This window comes from Chiloscyllium punctatum, chromosome 31 (assembly GCF_047496795.1).
Source record: "Chiloscyllium punctatum isolate Juve2018m chromosome 31, sChiPun1.3, whole genome shotgun sequence".
In the NCBI taxonomy this organism is placed as follows: Eukaryota; Metazoa; Chordata; class Chondrichthyes; order Orectolobiformes; family Hemiscylliidae; genus Chiloscyllium; species Chiloscyllium punctatum.
This window is the reverse complement of record NC_092769.1, coordinates 79,468,229-79,484,325: the sequence shown is the minus strand read 5'-3', so window position 1 is coordinate 79,484,325 and position 16,097 is coordinate 79,468,229. Positions and strand designations below refer to the sequence as shown.

Genomic DNA, 16,097 nt, shown 5'->3' with positions numbered 1-16,097 from the left:
GTTTTAGTAAGGCCAATCAGGTTTTAAACACTTAATGGTCAGGTCCTAGGGAGTGTTGCTGAACAAAGAGACCTTGGTGTGCAAATTCATAGCTCCTTGAAGGTGGAGTTGCAGGGAGATATGGTGGTGAAGAAGGCATTTGGTATGCTTTCCTTTGTTGGTCAGTACATTTGAGTATTGGGGTTGAGAGGTCATATTGCAGCTGTACAGACATTGAGGTGGGTGGTTAGACCACTTTTCAATTCTTGTCTCCCTGCTATCGGAAAGATGTTGTTAAACTTCAAATGGTGCAAAAACAATTACAAGGATGTTGTCAGGGTTGGAGGGTTTGAGCTATGGGGAGAGGCTGAACAGGCTGGGGCTGTTTTCCTTGGAGTGTCGGAGGCTGAGGGGTGACCCTATAGAAGTTTACAAAATTATGAGGGGCATGGATAGGATAAATAGACAAGGTCTTTTCCCGGCATTGGAGAGTCAAGAACTAGAGGGGCATATGCTTAAAGTGAGAGGGGAAAAATATAAAAGGGGCCTAATGAGCAACTTTTCCACACACAGGGGGTACATGTGTGGAACGAGCTGCCAGAGGAAGTAGGGGAGACTAGTACAATTACAGCATTTAAAGGGAATCCGGATGAATATGGAGAGTTTAGAGGGAGATGGACTAAGTGCTGGCAAATAAGACTAGATTGGTTTAGGGTATCTGGTCAGCATGAATGATTGGACTGAAGGGTCTGTTTCCATGCTGTATGGCTGTATCTATGTACATGCGTCCTCCTGCTCCCTCTTCTCCAAGCTTCACCTTGTTTCATTAATTGTAACTGGTGATTTGTAACCAGTTGTTGGTGCACTGAGTGGGTCCCAAAATAAAGTTGCGATGTTTCACCAAACTGCAGACAGTCTCTGTTACAGCTTCTGACCGTACAGTGACCTAGGTTCCAGTGTGTTACCTTTTGTTGCTCAGGCAACTCTCAGCAATGGATCTCAACCTTGTTGTCCAGCATGAGAAAAATGTAGCTGATGAGCAAAGACCAAATTGGCTGGGGCTGGTTTCCTTGGAGCAGAGATCTGTTGGGAGATTCAATTGAGAGGGGTCTGGATAGAGAAATTGGGAAGGACCTGTCTCCCTTAATAGAGAGATCACTGACTTGTGGGGTGGAGCTGGGGGCATAGATTTAAAGTAATTGGTATAAGGTTTAGAGGGGAGATGAAGATGTGAGGGGTCTGGAGCATGTGGCCTGAATGGAGGATAGAGGTAGAAACCTTCAGCTCCCTGAAAACTATCTGAATACGGGCTTTGGGCCTGCTGTTAACTGCATGGCGAGTGGGATCAGGTTGTGCAGCTCATGTAGCAACACAGACATGATTGACCAGGTGGCCTTGTTCTGTGCTGTAAACATTTCTTGTTTTATGGTAACAATGTAAGAGTGAGTTAAATAGTTTGTAAAGGAGCATTGTGATGGACAATAGGTGCAGGAGAAGGCCATTCTGCCCTTCGAGCCAGCATCACCATTCATTCTGATCATGGCTGAACATCCACAATCAGTATCCTGCTCCTGCCTTATCCCCATAACACTTGATTCCACTATCCTTCAGAGCTCTATCCAACTCTTTCTTGAAAGTATCCAGAGACTTGGCCTCCACAGCCTTCTAGGGCTGGATATTTTAAAAAAAATAAAAGCATTGTCGAAGGCTGACAAAGTTTGGTGAAACCTGAAATGATATCCATGGATAAGAGGTGCAGGAAGCCATTCATCTAGTGATACAAGCAAGATTGTAGCTGGTCTTAACATACTCACCTTTAATAGAAATCTCTTCAGCTCAGATTAAAAATAAACAATTGATCACAGTTTCAATATTCAAAATGGTATTTGTTTAAACAATGCTGAAAACGCTTATTGTCAGGAGATGTGCACATATTAATCTTAGAACACAGTACTGTTCAAAACAGGAGGGAATGGGTGAAGTGAATTTTTGAGATGATAATGAGAATTATTTAATTTGGGCCTAAGGGGAAGAGCTCCCTGCTATCATGTGGATGTTGTCAATGCAGATTGATGTCTGATCACCACCAGAACAGCTCACTGACCCAGTCTCAGTTACAGCCAGTGGAGAGTTCCTATACTGCAGCACTATCACTTTACAGATTGGCATACCAGAGAGACCTGGTTGTAAGGTTTACCAACAGCCTCAGTCCTGAGATTCCTCAGGGGGAATGGAGGAAATGGCTAGGCCTGGAATGGGCAGCTGGCCACTGTCAACAGGAACAATCAGTAAGAAGCAGGAACTTAATAGAAGGAACAAAATGGGACAGGGTCACTATGACTTGGATGGTGGGGAGTGGAATGGGAAGGGACAGTCAGTGGTTTGGGGGGTGAAGGGAGGAAGGGGATGAGAAAGGGGCAATGACTGGGTGTAGAGGGGTGGGATTCCTAATCCTCATGGCAGTGATGGAGGAAGGTGAAAGAGAGGAGGCAGTGAGTTAGGATGGAGAGAAAACAGGCAGGAGCTGCAATGGGGATCAGTGACTGGGAGGGGAATAGGGGTCCCAGTGAGTGGGAGATGTGGAGGGATGTGTGAGATGGGCATGGAGGGGGTACCCATAGTGACCAGGGGAAGGGAGAGGTGAGATGGAAGGCGATAGTGACTGGAGGGAGTGGAGATAGTGACCAGGGGTGTGGGGTGGTCCATGGAGACAGTGACTGGGGCATTGGGGGGGATCAGGGGGGTGATAGTAACATGGGGTGGGGGTGTGGGGGGACGGAGGGGGATAGGGATTGTGGGTGTGGGGGGAACGGAGGGGGTTAGTGACCAGGAGTGTGGGGAGGCTCGGATGGGGATAGAGACTGGAGGTGTGAGGGTCGGTGGGGGATAATGACTGGAGGTGTGGGGTGGAACAGAGAGGGGTATTCAGCAGGGGTGTGGGGGGGAGTCAGGGGGGATAGTGACTGTGGGTGTGGGGAGAATAGAGGGAGACAGTGACTGTGGGTGTGGAGGGGTCAGAGGGGGATAGTGACTGGGAGTGTGGTGGGGTCAGAGGGGGATAGTGACTGGGTGTGTGGTGGGGTCAGAGGGGGATAGTGACTGGGAGTGTGGAGGGGTCAGAGGGGGATAGTGACTGGGAGTGTGGAGGGGTCAGAGGGGGATAGTGACTGCGGGTGTGGAGGGGTCAGAGGGGGATAGTGACTGGGAGTGTGGAGGGGTCAGAGGGGGATAGTGACTGGGAGTGTGGAGGGGTCAGAGGGGGATAGTGACTGGGAGTGTGGAGGGGTCAGAGGGGGATAGTGACTGGGAGTGTGGAGGGGTCAGAGGGGGATAGTGACTGGGAGTGTGGAGGGGTCAGAGGGGGATAGTGACTGGGAGTGTGGAGGGGTCAGAGGGGGATAGTGACTGGGAGTGTGGAGGGGTCAGAGGGGGATAGTGACTGGGTGTGTGGTGGGGTCAGAGGGGGATAGTGACTGGGAGTGTGGAGGGGTCAGAGGGGGATAGTGACTGGGAGTGTGGAGGGGTCAGAGGGGGATAGTGACTGGGAGTGTGGTGGGGTCAGAGGGGGATAGTGACTGGGAGTGTGGAGGGGTCAGAGGGGGATAGTGACTGGGAGTGTGGAGGGGTCAGAAGGGGATAGTGACTGGGAGTGTGGAGGGGTCAGAGGGGGATAGTGACTGGGAGTGTGGAGGGGTCAGAGGGGGATAGTGACTGCGGGTGTGGAGGGGTCAGAGGGGGATAGTGACTGGGAGTGTGGTGGGGTCAGAGGGGGATAGTGACTGGGAGTGTGGAGGGTCAGAGGGGGATAGTGACTGGGAGTGTGGAGGGGTCAGAGGGGGATAGTGACTGCGGGTGTGGAGGGGTCAGAGGGGGATAGTGACTGCGGGTGTGGTGGGGTCAGAGGGGGATAATGACTGCGGGTGTGGAGGGGTCAGAGGGGGATAGTGACTGGGAGTGTGGTGGAGTCAGAGGGGGATAGTGACTGCGAGTGTGGAGGGGTCAGAGGGGGATAGTGACTGGGAGTGTGGAGAGGTCAGAGGGGGATAGTGACTGGGAGTGTGGAGGGGTCAGACGGGGATAGTGACTGGGAGTGTGGTGGGGTCAGAGGGGGACAGTGACTGGGAGTGTGGAGGGGTCAGAGGGGGATAGTGACTGGGAGTGTGGAGGGGTCAGAGGGGGATAGTGACTGGGAGTGTGGAGGGGTCAGAGGGGGATAGTGACTGGGAGTGTGGAGGGGTCAGAGGGGGATAGTGACTGGGAGTGTGGAGGGGTCAGAGGGGGATAGTGACTGGGAGTGTGGAGGGGTCAGAGGGGGATAGTGACTGGGAGTGTGGAGGGGTCAGAGGGGGATAGTGACTGCGGGTGTGGAGGGGTCAGAGGGGGATAGTGACTGGGAGTGTGGTGGGGTCAGAGGGGGATAGTGACTGGGAGTGTGGAGGGGTCAGAGGGGGATAGTGACTGGGAGTGTGGAGGGGTCAGAGGGGGATAGTGACTGGGAGTGTGGAGGGGTCAGAGGGGGATAGTGACTGCGGGTGTGGAGGGGTCAGAGGGGGATAGTGACAGCGGGTGTGGAGGGGTCAGAGGGGGATAGTGACTGGGAGTGTGGTGGGGTCAGAGGGGGATAGTGACTGCGGGTGTGGAGGGGGTCAGAGGGGGATAGTGACTGGGAGTGTGGTGGGGTCAGAGGGGGATAGTGACTGGGAGTGTGGTGGGGTCAGAGGGGGATAGTGACTGGGAGTGTGGAGGGGTCAGAGGGGGATAGTGACTGGGAGTGTGGTGGGGTCAGAGGGGGATAGTGACTGGGAGTGTGGTGGGGTCAGACGGGGATAGTGACTGCGGGTGTGGAGGGGTCAGAGGGGGATAGTGACTGGGAGTGTGATGGGGTCAGAGGGGGATAGTGACTGGGAGTGTGGTGGGGTCAGAGGGGGATAGTGACTGGGAGTGTGGAGGGGTCAGACGGGGATAGTGACTGCGGGTGTGGAGGGGTCAGAGGGGGATAGTGACTGGGAGTGTGGTGGGGTCAGACGGGGATAGTGACTGCGGGTGTGGAGGGGTCAGAGGGGGATAGTGACTGGGAGTGTGGAGGGGTCAGAGGGGGATAGTGACTGGGAGTGTGGAGGGGTCAGAGTGAGATAGTGACTGGGAGTGTGGTGGGGTCAGAGGGGGATAGTGACTGGGAGTGTGGTGGGGTCAGAGGGGGATAGTGACTGGGAGTGTGGAGGGGTCAGAGGGGGATAGTGACTGGGAGTGTGGAGGGGTCAGAGGGGGATAGTGACTGCGGGTGTGGAGGGGTCAGACGGGGATAGTGACTGGGAGTGTGGTGGGGTCAGAGGGGGATAGTGACTGGGAGTGTGGTGGGGTCAGAGGGGGATAGTGACTGGGAGTGTGGTGGGGTCAGAGGGGGATAGTGACTGGGAGTGTGGTGGGGTCAGAGGGGGATAGTGACTGGGAGTGTGGTGGGGTCAGAGGGGGATAGTGACTGGGAGTGTGGTGGGGTCAGAGGGGGATAGTGACTGCGGGTGTGGAGGGGTCAGAGGGGGATAGTGACTGGGAGTGTGGAGGGGTCAGAGGGGGATAGTGACTGGGAGTGTGGTGGGGTCAGAGGGGGATAGTGACTGGGAGTGTGGAGGGGTCAGAGGGGGATAGTGACTGGGAGTGTGGAGGGGTCAGAGTGAGATAGTGACTGGGAGTGTGGTGGGGTCAGAGGGGGATAGTGACTGGGAGTGTGGTGGGGTCAGAGGGGGATAGTGACTGGGAGTGTGGAGGGGTCAGAGGGGGATAGTGACTGGGAGTGTGGAGGGGTCAGAGGGGGATAGTGACTGCGGGTGTGAGGGGTCAGACGGGGATAGTGACTGGGAGTGTGGTGGGGTCAGAGGGGGATAGTGACTGGGAGTGTGGTGGGGTCAGAGGGGGATAGTGACTGGGAGTGTGGTGGGGTCAGAGGGGGATAGTGACTGGGAGTGTGGTGGGGTCAGACGGGGATAGTGACTGGGAGTGTGGAGGGGTCAGACGGGGATAGTGACTGGGAGTGTGGAGGGGTCAGAGGGGGATAGTGACTGGGAGTGTGGAGGGGTCAGACGGGGATAGTGACTGGGAATGTGGAGGGGTCAGACGGGGATAGTGACTGGGAATGTGGAGGGGTCAGAGGGGGATAGTGACTGGGAATGTGGAGGGGTCAGACGGGGATAGTGACTGGGAATGTGGAGGGGTCAGAGGGGGATAGTGACTGGGAGTGTGGGGGGGGGGGGGCAAACGGAGGGGTATAGTGACCGGGCGTGGGGTGGGAAATGGAGGGGTATCGTGATCGGGAGTGTGAGGGGGGTGGGGGAAAGGAGGGGTTTAGTGACTGGGGGTATGGGGTAAATGGAGGAGTATAGTGACTGGGTGTGTGGGGGAAATGGAGGGGTATAGTGACTTGGGTGGGAAACGGAGGGGTATAGTGAATGGGGGTGTGGGGAGGTGGGTGGGAAACGGAGGGGTATAGTGACTGTGGGCGTGGGGAGTGGGGGGGAATGGAGGGGTATAGCGACTGGGGGTGTGTGTGGGGGAAACGGAGGGGTATAGTGATTTGGGGTGTGTTGGTGGGGAACGGAAGAGTACAATGACTGGGGATATGGGGGAAACGGAGGGGTATAGTGACTGGGGGGTGTGGGGGGGAAATGGAGGAGTATAGCGACTGAGGGTGTGGGGGGAGGGAAATGGAGGGGTATAGTAACTGGGGGTGTGGGGGATAGTGACCGGGGGATGGGGGATAGTGACCGGGGGATAGGGGATAGTGACTGGGTGTGTGGGGGAGTACAGAGGGGGATAGTGACCGAGGGTGTGGGGGAGTACAGAGGGGGATAGTGACCGGGGGGTGTGGGGGAGTATGGACGGGGATAGTGACCGGGGGGTGTGGGAGTACGGAGGGGAATAGTGACCGGGGGGTGTGGGAGTATGGAGGGGGATAGTGACCGGGGGGTGGGGGAGTACGGAGGGGGATAGTGACCGGGGGGTGTGGGGGAGTGTGGAGGGGGATAGTGACCGGGGGGTGGGGGTGTATGGAGGGGGATAGTGACGGGGGATGTGGGGGAGTATGGAGGGGGATAGTGACCGGGGGGTGTGGGGGAGTGTGGAGGGGGATAGTGACCGGGGGGGTGTGGGGGAGTATGGAGGGGGATAGTGACCGGGGGGTGGGGGAGTATGAAGGGGGATAGTGACGGGGGATGTGGGGGAGTATGGAGGGGGATAGTGACCGGGGGGGGGGGGGGGGGGGGGGGGGGGAGTATGAAGGGGGATAGTGACGGGGGATGTGGGGGAGTACGGTGAGGGATAGTGACCGGGGGGGGGGGGATATGGGGGATAGTGACCGGGGGGGTGGGGGAGTATGGAGGGGGACAGAGACCGGGGGGGGGGGGATATGGGGGATAGTGACCGGGGGTGTGGGGGTGTATGGAGGGGGATAGTGACCGGGGGGTGGGGGAGTATGAAGGGGGATAGTGACGGGGGATGTGGGGGAGTATGGAGGGGGATAGTGACCGGGGGGGTGGGGGAGTATGGAGGGGGATAGTGACCGGGGGGTGTGGGGGAGTATGGAGGGGGATAGTGACCGGGGGGTGTGGGGGAGTGTGGAGGGGGATAGTGACGGGGGATGTGGGGGAGTACGGAGGGGGATAGTGACCGGGGGGGTGGGGGGGAGTATGGAGGGGGATAGTGACCGGGGGGTGTGGGGGAGTACGGTGAGGGATAGTGACCGGGGGGTGTGGGGGAGTACGGTGAGGGATAGTGACCGGGGGTGTGGGGGAGTATGGAGGGGGATAGTGACTGGGGGGTGTGGGGGAGTATGGAGGGGGATAGTGACCGGGGGGTGTGGGGGAGTGTGGAGGGGGATAGTGACCGGGGGGTGTGGGGGAGTATGGAGGGGGATAGTGACCGGGGGGTGTGGGGGAGTGTGGACGGGGATAGTGACCGGGGGGGGGGGGGGGGAGTACGGACGGGGATAGTGACCGGGGGGGGGGGGGGGGGGAGTATGGAGGGGGATAGTGACCGGGGGGGTGGGGGAGTATGAAGGGGGATAGTGACCGGGGGATGTGGGGGAGTATGGAGGGGGATAGTGACCGGGGGGTGTGGGGGAGTACGGAGGGGGATAGTGACCGGGGGGGGGGGGGGGGGGAGTATGGAGGGGGATAGTGACCGGGGGGGTGGGGGAGTATGAAGGGGGATAGTGACCGGGGGATGTGGGGGAGTATGAAGGGGGATAGTGACCGGGGGATGTGGGGGAGTATGGAGGGGGATAGTGACCGGGGGGTGTGGGGGAGTATGAAGGGGGATAGTGACCGGGGGATGTGGGGGAGTATGGAGGGGGATAGTGACCGGGGGGTGTGGGGGAGTATGAAGGGGGATAGTGACCGGGGGATGTGGGGGAGTATGGAGGGGGATAGTGACCGGGGGGTGTGGGGGAGTGTGGACGGGGATAGTGACCGGGGGGGGGGGGGGGAGTACGGACGGGGATAGTGACCGGGGGGTGTGGGGGAGTATGGAGGGGGATAGTGACCGGGGGGTGTGGGGGAGTACGGAGGGGGATAGTGACCGGGGGATGTGGGGGAGTATGGAGGGGGATAGTGACCGGGGGGTGTGGGGGAGTATGGAGGGGGATAGTGACGGGGGGGTGGGGGAGTGTGGGGGGGGATAGTGACCGGGGGTGTGGGGGAGTGTGGAGGGGGATAGTGACCGGGGGGTGTGGGGGAGTATGGAGGGGGATAGTGACCGGGGGGTGTGGGGGAGTGTGGACGGGGATAGTGACCGGGGGGGGGGGGGGGGAGTACGGACGGGGATAGTGACCGGGGGGTGTGGGGGAGTATGGAGGGGGATAGTGACCGGGGGGGTGTGGGGGAGTACGGAGGGGGATAGTGACCGGGGGGGGGGGGGGGGGGAGTATGGAGGGGGATAGTGACCGGGGGGGGGGGGGGAGTATGGAGGGGGATAGTGACCGGGGGGGTGGGGGAGTATGGAGGGGGATAGTGACCGGGGGGGTGTGGGGGAGTACGGAGGGGGATAGTGACCGGGGGGGGGGGGGGGGGGAGTATGGAGGGGGATAGTGACCGGGGGGGTGGGGGAGTATGGAGGGGGATAGTGACCGGGGGTGTGGGGGAGTACGGAGGGGGATAGTGACCGGGGGGTGGGGGAGTATGGAGGGGGATAGTGACTGGGGATGTGGGGGAGTGTGGAGGGGGATAGTGACCGGGGGGGTGGGGGAGTATGGAGGGGGATAGTGACCGGGGGGGTGTGGGGGAGTACGGAGGGGGATAGTGACCGGGGGGGGGGGGGGGGGGGAGTATGGAGGGGGATAGTGACCGGGGGGGTGGGGGAGTATGGAGGGGGATAGTGACCGGGGGGTGTGGGGGAGTACGGAGGGGGATAGTGACCGGGGGGTGGGGGAGTATGGAGGGGGATAGTGACGGGGGGGTGGGGGAGTGTGGGGGGGGATAGTGACGGGGGGGTGGGGGAGTATGGAGGGGGATAGTGACCGGGGGGTGTGGGGAGTATGGAGGGGGATAGTGACCGGGGGGTGTGGGGGAGTACGGAGGGGGATAGTGACCGGGGGATGTGGGGGAGTATGGAGGGGGATAGTGACGGGGGGGTGGGGGAGTGTGGGGGGGGATAGTGACCGGGGGTGTGGGGGAGTATGGAGGGGGATAGTGACCGGGGGGTGGGGGAGTATGGGGGGGGATAGTGACCGGGGGTGTGGGGGGTACGGAGGGGGATAGTGACCGGGGGGTGTGGGGGAGTGTGGACGGGGATAGTGACCGGGGGGGGGGGGGGGTACGGAGGGGGATAGTGACCGGGGGGTGTGGGGGAGTGTGGACGGGGATAGTGACCGGGGGGGGGGGGGGGAGTACGGACGGGGATAGTGACCGGGGGTGTGGGGGAGTATGGAGGGGGATAGTGACCGGGGGATGTGGGGGAGTATGGAGGGGGATAGTGACCGGGGGGGTGTGGGGGAGTACGGAGGGGGATAGTGACCGGGGGGGGGGGGGGGGGGGGAGTATGGAGGGGGATAGTGACCGGGGGGGTGGGGGAGTATGGAGGGGGATAGTGACCGGGGGGGTGGGGGAGTGTGGGGGGGGATAGTGACGGGGGGGTGGGGGAGTATGGAGGGGGATAGTGACTGGGGATGTGGGGGAGTATGGAGGGGGATAGTGACGGGGGGGTGGGGGAGTGTGGGGGGGGATAGTGACGGGGGGGTGGGGGAGTATGGAGGGGGATAGTGACCGGGGGGTGTGGGGGAGTACGGAGGGGGATAGTGACCGGGGGGTGTGGGGGAGTACGGAGGGGGATAGTGACCGGGGGATGTGGGGGAGTATGGAGGGGGATAGTGACTGGGGGTGTGGGGGAGTATGGAGGGGGATAGTGACGGGGGGGTGGGGGAGTGTGGGGGGGGATAGTGACCGGGGGTGTGGGGGAGTATGGAGGGGGATAGTGACCGGGGGGTGGGGGAGTATGGGGGGGGATAGTGACCGGGGGTGTGGGGGGTACGGAGGGGGATAGTGACCGGGGGGTGGGGGAGTATGGAGGGGGATAGTGACCGGGGGGTGGGGGAGTACGGACGGGGATAGTGACCGGGGGGTGTGGGGGAGTGTGGACGGGGATAGTGACCGGGGGGTGTGGGGGAGTGTGGACGGGGATAGTGACCGGGGGGTGTGGGGGAGTGTGGACGGGGATAGTGACTGGGGGGTGTGGGGGAGTATGGGGGGGGATAGTGACTGGGGGGTGTGGGGGAGTACGGACGGGGATAGTGACCGGGGGGTGTAGGGGGAGTACGGACGGGGATAGTGACCGGGGGGTGTGGGGGAGTATGGGGGGGGATAGTGACTGGGGGGTGTGGGGGAGTACGGACGGGGATAGTGACCGGGGGGTGTAGGGGGAGTATGGGGGGGGATAGTGACCGGGGGATGTGGGGGAGTACAGAGGCGGATAGTGACCGGGGGTGTGGAGGATAGTGACCGGGTGGTATGGGGGATAGTGACCGCGGTGTGTGGGGGTTATTGACTGGGGTTGAGGGGGATAGTGACCGAGGGTCTGGGGTGGGGGGTGATAGTGATCGGGGGGTGTGGGGGATAGTGACCAGGGGTGTGGGAGAGAGTGACTGGGGGTGTGTGAGGGACAGTCACCGGGGATCTGGGATGGAGGGGATAGTGCCCAGGATGTGTGGGGATAGTGACCAGGGGTGGGGGGGATAGCGACCAGGGGTCTGGGGCATAGTAACCACGGGGTGTGGGATAGTGACCGGGGGGGGGTGTGGGGAATAGTGACCGGGGGTCTGGGGCATAGTGACCGGGGGGTGTGGGGGATCGTGACGGGGGGATGTGGGGGATAGTGACCGGCAGGTGTGGGGGATAGTGACTGGGGGGTGGGGGGGATAGTGACCGGGGGTCTGGGGTGGGGTTAGTGACCAGGGGTGGGTGTGATAATGACTGGGAGGGTGTGGGATAGTGACCGAGGGGTGTGGGTGGGGAGTACGGAGGGGGATAGTGACCGGGGGTGTAGGGAGTATGTAGTGGGATAGTGACCGGGGGTGTGGGGGAGTATGGCAGGGGATAGTGACTGGGGGTTTGGGGGATAGTGACCAGGAGTGAGGGGGATAGTGACCGGGGGTGTACGAGTGTATGGAGGGGGATAGTGGCCGTGGTGGGGGTGGGGGGGTGGGGTTGGAGTATCGTGACTGGGAGGCGTGGGGGATAGTGACTGGGGCGGGGTGGGTGTGATAGTGACCGGGGTGTGAGGGGGGGTAGAGTACAGAGGGGGATAGTGACCGGAGGTATAGGGGAGTACAGAAAGGGATAGCGACCGGGGGTGTGGGGGAGTATGGAGGGGGATAGTGACTGGGGGTGTGGGGGAGTATGGAGGGGGATAGTGACTGGGGGTGTGGGGGAGTATGGAGGGGGATAGTGACTGGGGGTGTGGGGGAGTATGGAGGGGGATAGTGACCGGGGGGGGGGGGGGATATGGGGGATAGTGACCGGGGATGGGGGAGATAGTGACTGGGGGGTGTGGTGGCTAGTGACCGGGGATCGGGGGGCGATAGTGACCGGGGGTCTGGGGGATAATTACCAGGGGTGTGGGGGGGGATAGTGACCGGGGGGGGCGGGGTGTGGGGTAGTGACCGGGTGATGTGGAGGATAGTGACTGAGGGTCTGGGGTGGGGGGGGATAGTGGCTGGGGCGGGGCGGTGGGGGTTAGTGACCGGAAGTCTGGGGCATAGTGACCGGGGGGGAGTGGGGGATAGTGACCAGGAGGTGTATGGGTTAGTGACCGAGGGGATGGGGGATAGTGACCAGGTGTGGGGGGGATAGTGACCAGGTGTGGGTGGGATAGTGATTGGGGGTGGGGTGGATAGTGACCGGGGGCTGTGGGGGATAGTGACCGGGGGGGTGTGGGGGATAGTGACCGGGGGGGTGTGGGGGATAGTAACCAGGAGGTGTATGGGTTAGTGACCGAGGGGATGGGGGATAGTGACCGGGTGTGGGGGGGATAGTGACCAGGTGTGGGTGGGATAGTGATTGGGGGTGGGGTGGATAGTGACCGGGGGGGTGTGGGGGATAGTGACCGGGGGGGTGTGGGGGATAGTGACCGGGGGGGTGTGGGGGATAGTAACCAGGAGGTGTATGGGTTAGTGACCGAGGGGATGGGGGATAGTGACCAGGTGTGGGTGGGATAGTGATTGGGGGTGGGGTGGATAGTGACCGGGGGTGGGGGGGGATAGTGACCGGGGGTGGGGGGGGATAGTGACCGGGGGTGTGGGGGATAGTAACCAGGAGGTGTATGGGTTAGTGACCGAGGGGATGGGGGATAGTGACCGGGTGTGGGTGGGATAGTGATTGGGGGTGGGGGGGATAGTGACCGGGGGTGGGGGGGATAGTGACCGGGGTGTGTGGGGGATAGTGACCCAGGGTGGGGGGGCTAGTGACCGGGGGTCTGGGGTGGAGGGGATAGTGACCGGGGGGGGGGGGGGGGGGCTGTGGGGGATAGTGACCGGGGTGTGTGGGTGGGAGGGGGGAGTACGGAGGGGGATAGTGACCGGGGGTGTAGGGGAGTATGGAGGGGGATAGTGACCGGGGAGTATGGGGGATAGTGACCGGGGGTGTAGGGGAGTATGGAGGGGGATAGTGACCGGGGAGTATGGGGGATAGTGACCGGGGGTGTAGGGGAGTATGGAGGGGGATAGTGACCGGGGGGTGTGGGGGAGTATGGAGGGGGATAGTGACTGGGGAGTATGGGGGATAGTGACCGGGGGTGTAGGGGAGTATGGAGGGGGATAGTGACTGGGGAGTATGGGGGATAGTGACCGGGGGTGTAGGGGAGTATGGAGGGGGATAGTGACCGGGGGGTGTGGGGGATAGTGACCGGGGGTGTAGGGGAGTATGGAGGGGGATAGTGACTGGGGAGTATGGGGGATAGTGACCGGGGGGTGTGGGGGAGTATGGAGGGGGATAGTGACTGGGGAGTATGGGGGATAGTGACCGGGGGTGTAGGGGAGTATGGAGGGGGATAGTGACCGGGGGGTGTGGGGGATAGTGACCGGGGGTGTAGGGGAGTATGGAGGGGGATAGTGACCGGGGAGTATGGGGGATAGTGACCGGGGGTGTAGGGGAGTATGGAGGGGGATAGTGACTGGGGAGTATGGGGGATAGTGACCGGGGGTGTAGGGGAGTATGGAGGGGGATAGTGACCGGGGGGTGTGGGGGATAGTGACCGGGGGTGTAGGGGAGTATGGAGGGGGATAGTGACCGGGGAGTATGGGGGATAGTGACCGGGGGTGTAGGGAGTATGGAGGGGGATAGTGACCGGGGAGTATGGGGGATAGTGACCGGGGGGTTGGGGAGATAGTGACCGGGGGGTTGGGGAGATGGTGACCGGGGGTCTGGGGTGTGGAGGATGGTGACCGGGGGTCTGGGGGATAGTGACCGGGGGTCTGGGGGATCGTGACCAGGGGTGAGGGGGATTGTCACCGGGGATGGGGGGGGATAGTGACCGGGGGTCTGGGGGACAGTAACGGGGGTGTAGGGGACAGTGACCGGGGATGTGGGGGATAGTGACCGGAAGGTGTGGGGGATAGTGACTGGGGGGGTGGGGGATAGTGACCGGGATTGTGGGGGTTAGTGACCGGAGGGTGTGTGGTTAGTGACGGGGGTGGGGGGTTGGGGGATAGTGACCGGGGGTCTGGGGCATAGTGACCGGAGGTATGGGGGATAGTGACCGGAGGTAGGGGGGATAGTGACCGTGGGGGGGAGGGGTGGGGGTGGGGGATAGAGACCGAGGGTCGGGAGGATAGTGACCGTGGGGGTGGGGTATAGTGACTAGGAGGCGTGGGGGATAGTGACCGTGGGTGGGTGTGATAGTGACCGGCGGGGTGTGGGATAGTGACCGGGGGCTGTGGGGGGGAGGGGGGAGTACGGAGGGGGATAGTGACCGGGGGGTAGGGGAGTACGGTGAGGGGTAGTGACCAGGGGTGTAGGGGAGTATGGAGGGGGATAGTGACCGGGGGTGTGGGGAAGTAGGGAGGGGGATAGTGACCGGGGGGTATGGGGAATAGTGACCGGGGTGGGGGGCATAGTGACCGGGGTGTGTGGGGGAATAGTGACTAGGGGGTGGGGGGGATATTGACCGGGTGTCTGGGGTGGGGGGGATAGTAACCTGGGGTTGTGGGGGATAGTGACTGGGTGTGGTGGGGTATAGTGACTAGGAGCCGTGGGGGATAGTGACCGGGGCGGGGCGGTGGGGGTTAGTGACCGGGGGTGTGAGGGATAGTGACTGGGAGTGTAGGGGATAGTGACTGGGGGCTGTGGGGGGTTGTGACCGGGAGTCTGGGGTGTGGAGGATGGTGACCGGGGGTCTGGGGGATCGTCACCGGGGATGGGGGGGATAGTGACCGGGGGTCTGGGGGATAGTAACTGGGGGTGTGGGGTATAGTGACTGGGGGTCTGGAGGATAGTGACTGGAGGTGTGGGGTATAGTGACTGGGGGTGTGGGGTATAGTGACTGGGGGTCTGGAGGATAGTGACTGGAGGTGTGGGGTATAGTGACTGGGGGTGTGGGGTATAGTGACTGGGGGTCTGGGGGATAGTGACTGGAGGTAGAGGGATACTGACTGGGGGGGGAAGAGACCGAGGGTCGGGAGGATAGTGACCGTGGGGGTGGGGTATAGTGACTAGGAGGCGTGGGGGATAGTGACCATGGGTGGGTGTGATAGTGACCGGCGGGGTGTGGGATAGTGACCGGGGGTGTAGGGGAGTACTGTGAGGGGTAGTGACCGGGGTGTAGGGGAGTATGGAGGGGGATAGTGACCGGGGGTGTGGGGAAGTAGGGAGGGGGATAGTGACCGGGGGGTACGGGGAATAGTGACCAGGGGTGGGGGCATAGTGACCGGGATGTGTGGGGGGATAGTGACCAGGGGGTGGGGGAGATATTGAGTGAGTGTCTGGGCGATAGTATCTGGGGGTTGTGAGAGATAGTGATTGGGTGGAGTGGGGTATATAGACTAGGAGGCGTTGGGGATAGTGACCGGGGGTGGGTGTGAAAGTGACTGGGGGGGAGGGGGGGTGTGTGGGATCGTGACTGGGGGGTGTACGGAAGGGGATAGTGACCAGGGGTGTAGAGGAGTATGGAGGGGGATAGTGACTGTTGGGTGTGGGGGGTACAGAGGGTGATAGTGACCGGGGGATGTGGGGGATAGTGACCGGGTGGTATGGGGGCTAGTGACCAGGGGTCTGGGGCATAGTGACCGGGGGATGTGGGGGATAGTGACCGGGTGGTATAGGGGCTAGTGACCAGGGGTCTGGGGCATAGTGACCGGAGAGTGTGGGGGATAGTGACCAGGGATCTGGGATGGGGGGAATAGTGACCGGGGATCTGGGGAGATAGTGACCGGGGGTCTGGGGGGTGGGGGGAGATAGTGACCGGGGGTCTGGGGAGATAGTGACCGCGGGTCTGGGGGGTGGGGGGGTGGGGGAGATAGTGACCGGGGGTCGGGAGGGGGGGTGGATAGTGACCGGGGGTGGGGGGGGGGGTGTGGGGGATAGTGACCGGGGGATATGGGGAATAGTGGGCGTAGAGAACGGGGGTGTGTGGGGGTAGTGACC

General features: G+C 61.5%; 1 protein-coding gene across 1 annotated transcript in view; it reads right to left on the bottom strand.

Moving 5' to 3' along the window:
- Window positions 1-2,222: 2,222 nt before the first annotated feature.
- The window catches only part of LOC140457198 (amino acid transporter heavy chain SLC3A2-like), a 22,366-nt gene continuing 8,491 nt past the window's right edge, over window positions 2,223-16,097 (bottom strand). Inside the window, exon 2 of the mRNA XM_072551260.1 lies at window positions 2,223-2,248. Within this exon, the coding sequence (XP_072407361.1) occupies window positions 2,223-2,248 (26 nt within the window). The remainder of the gene's footprint in view (window positions 2,249-16,097) is intronic.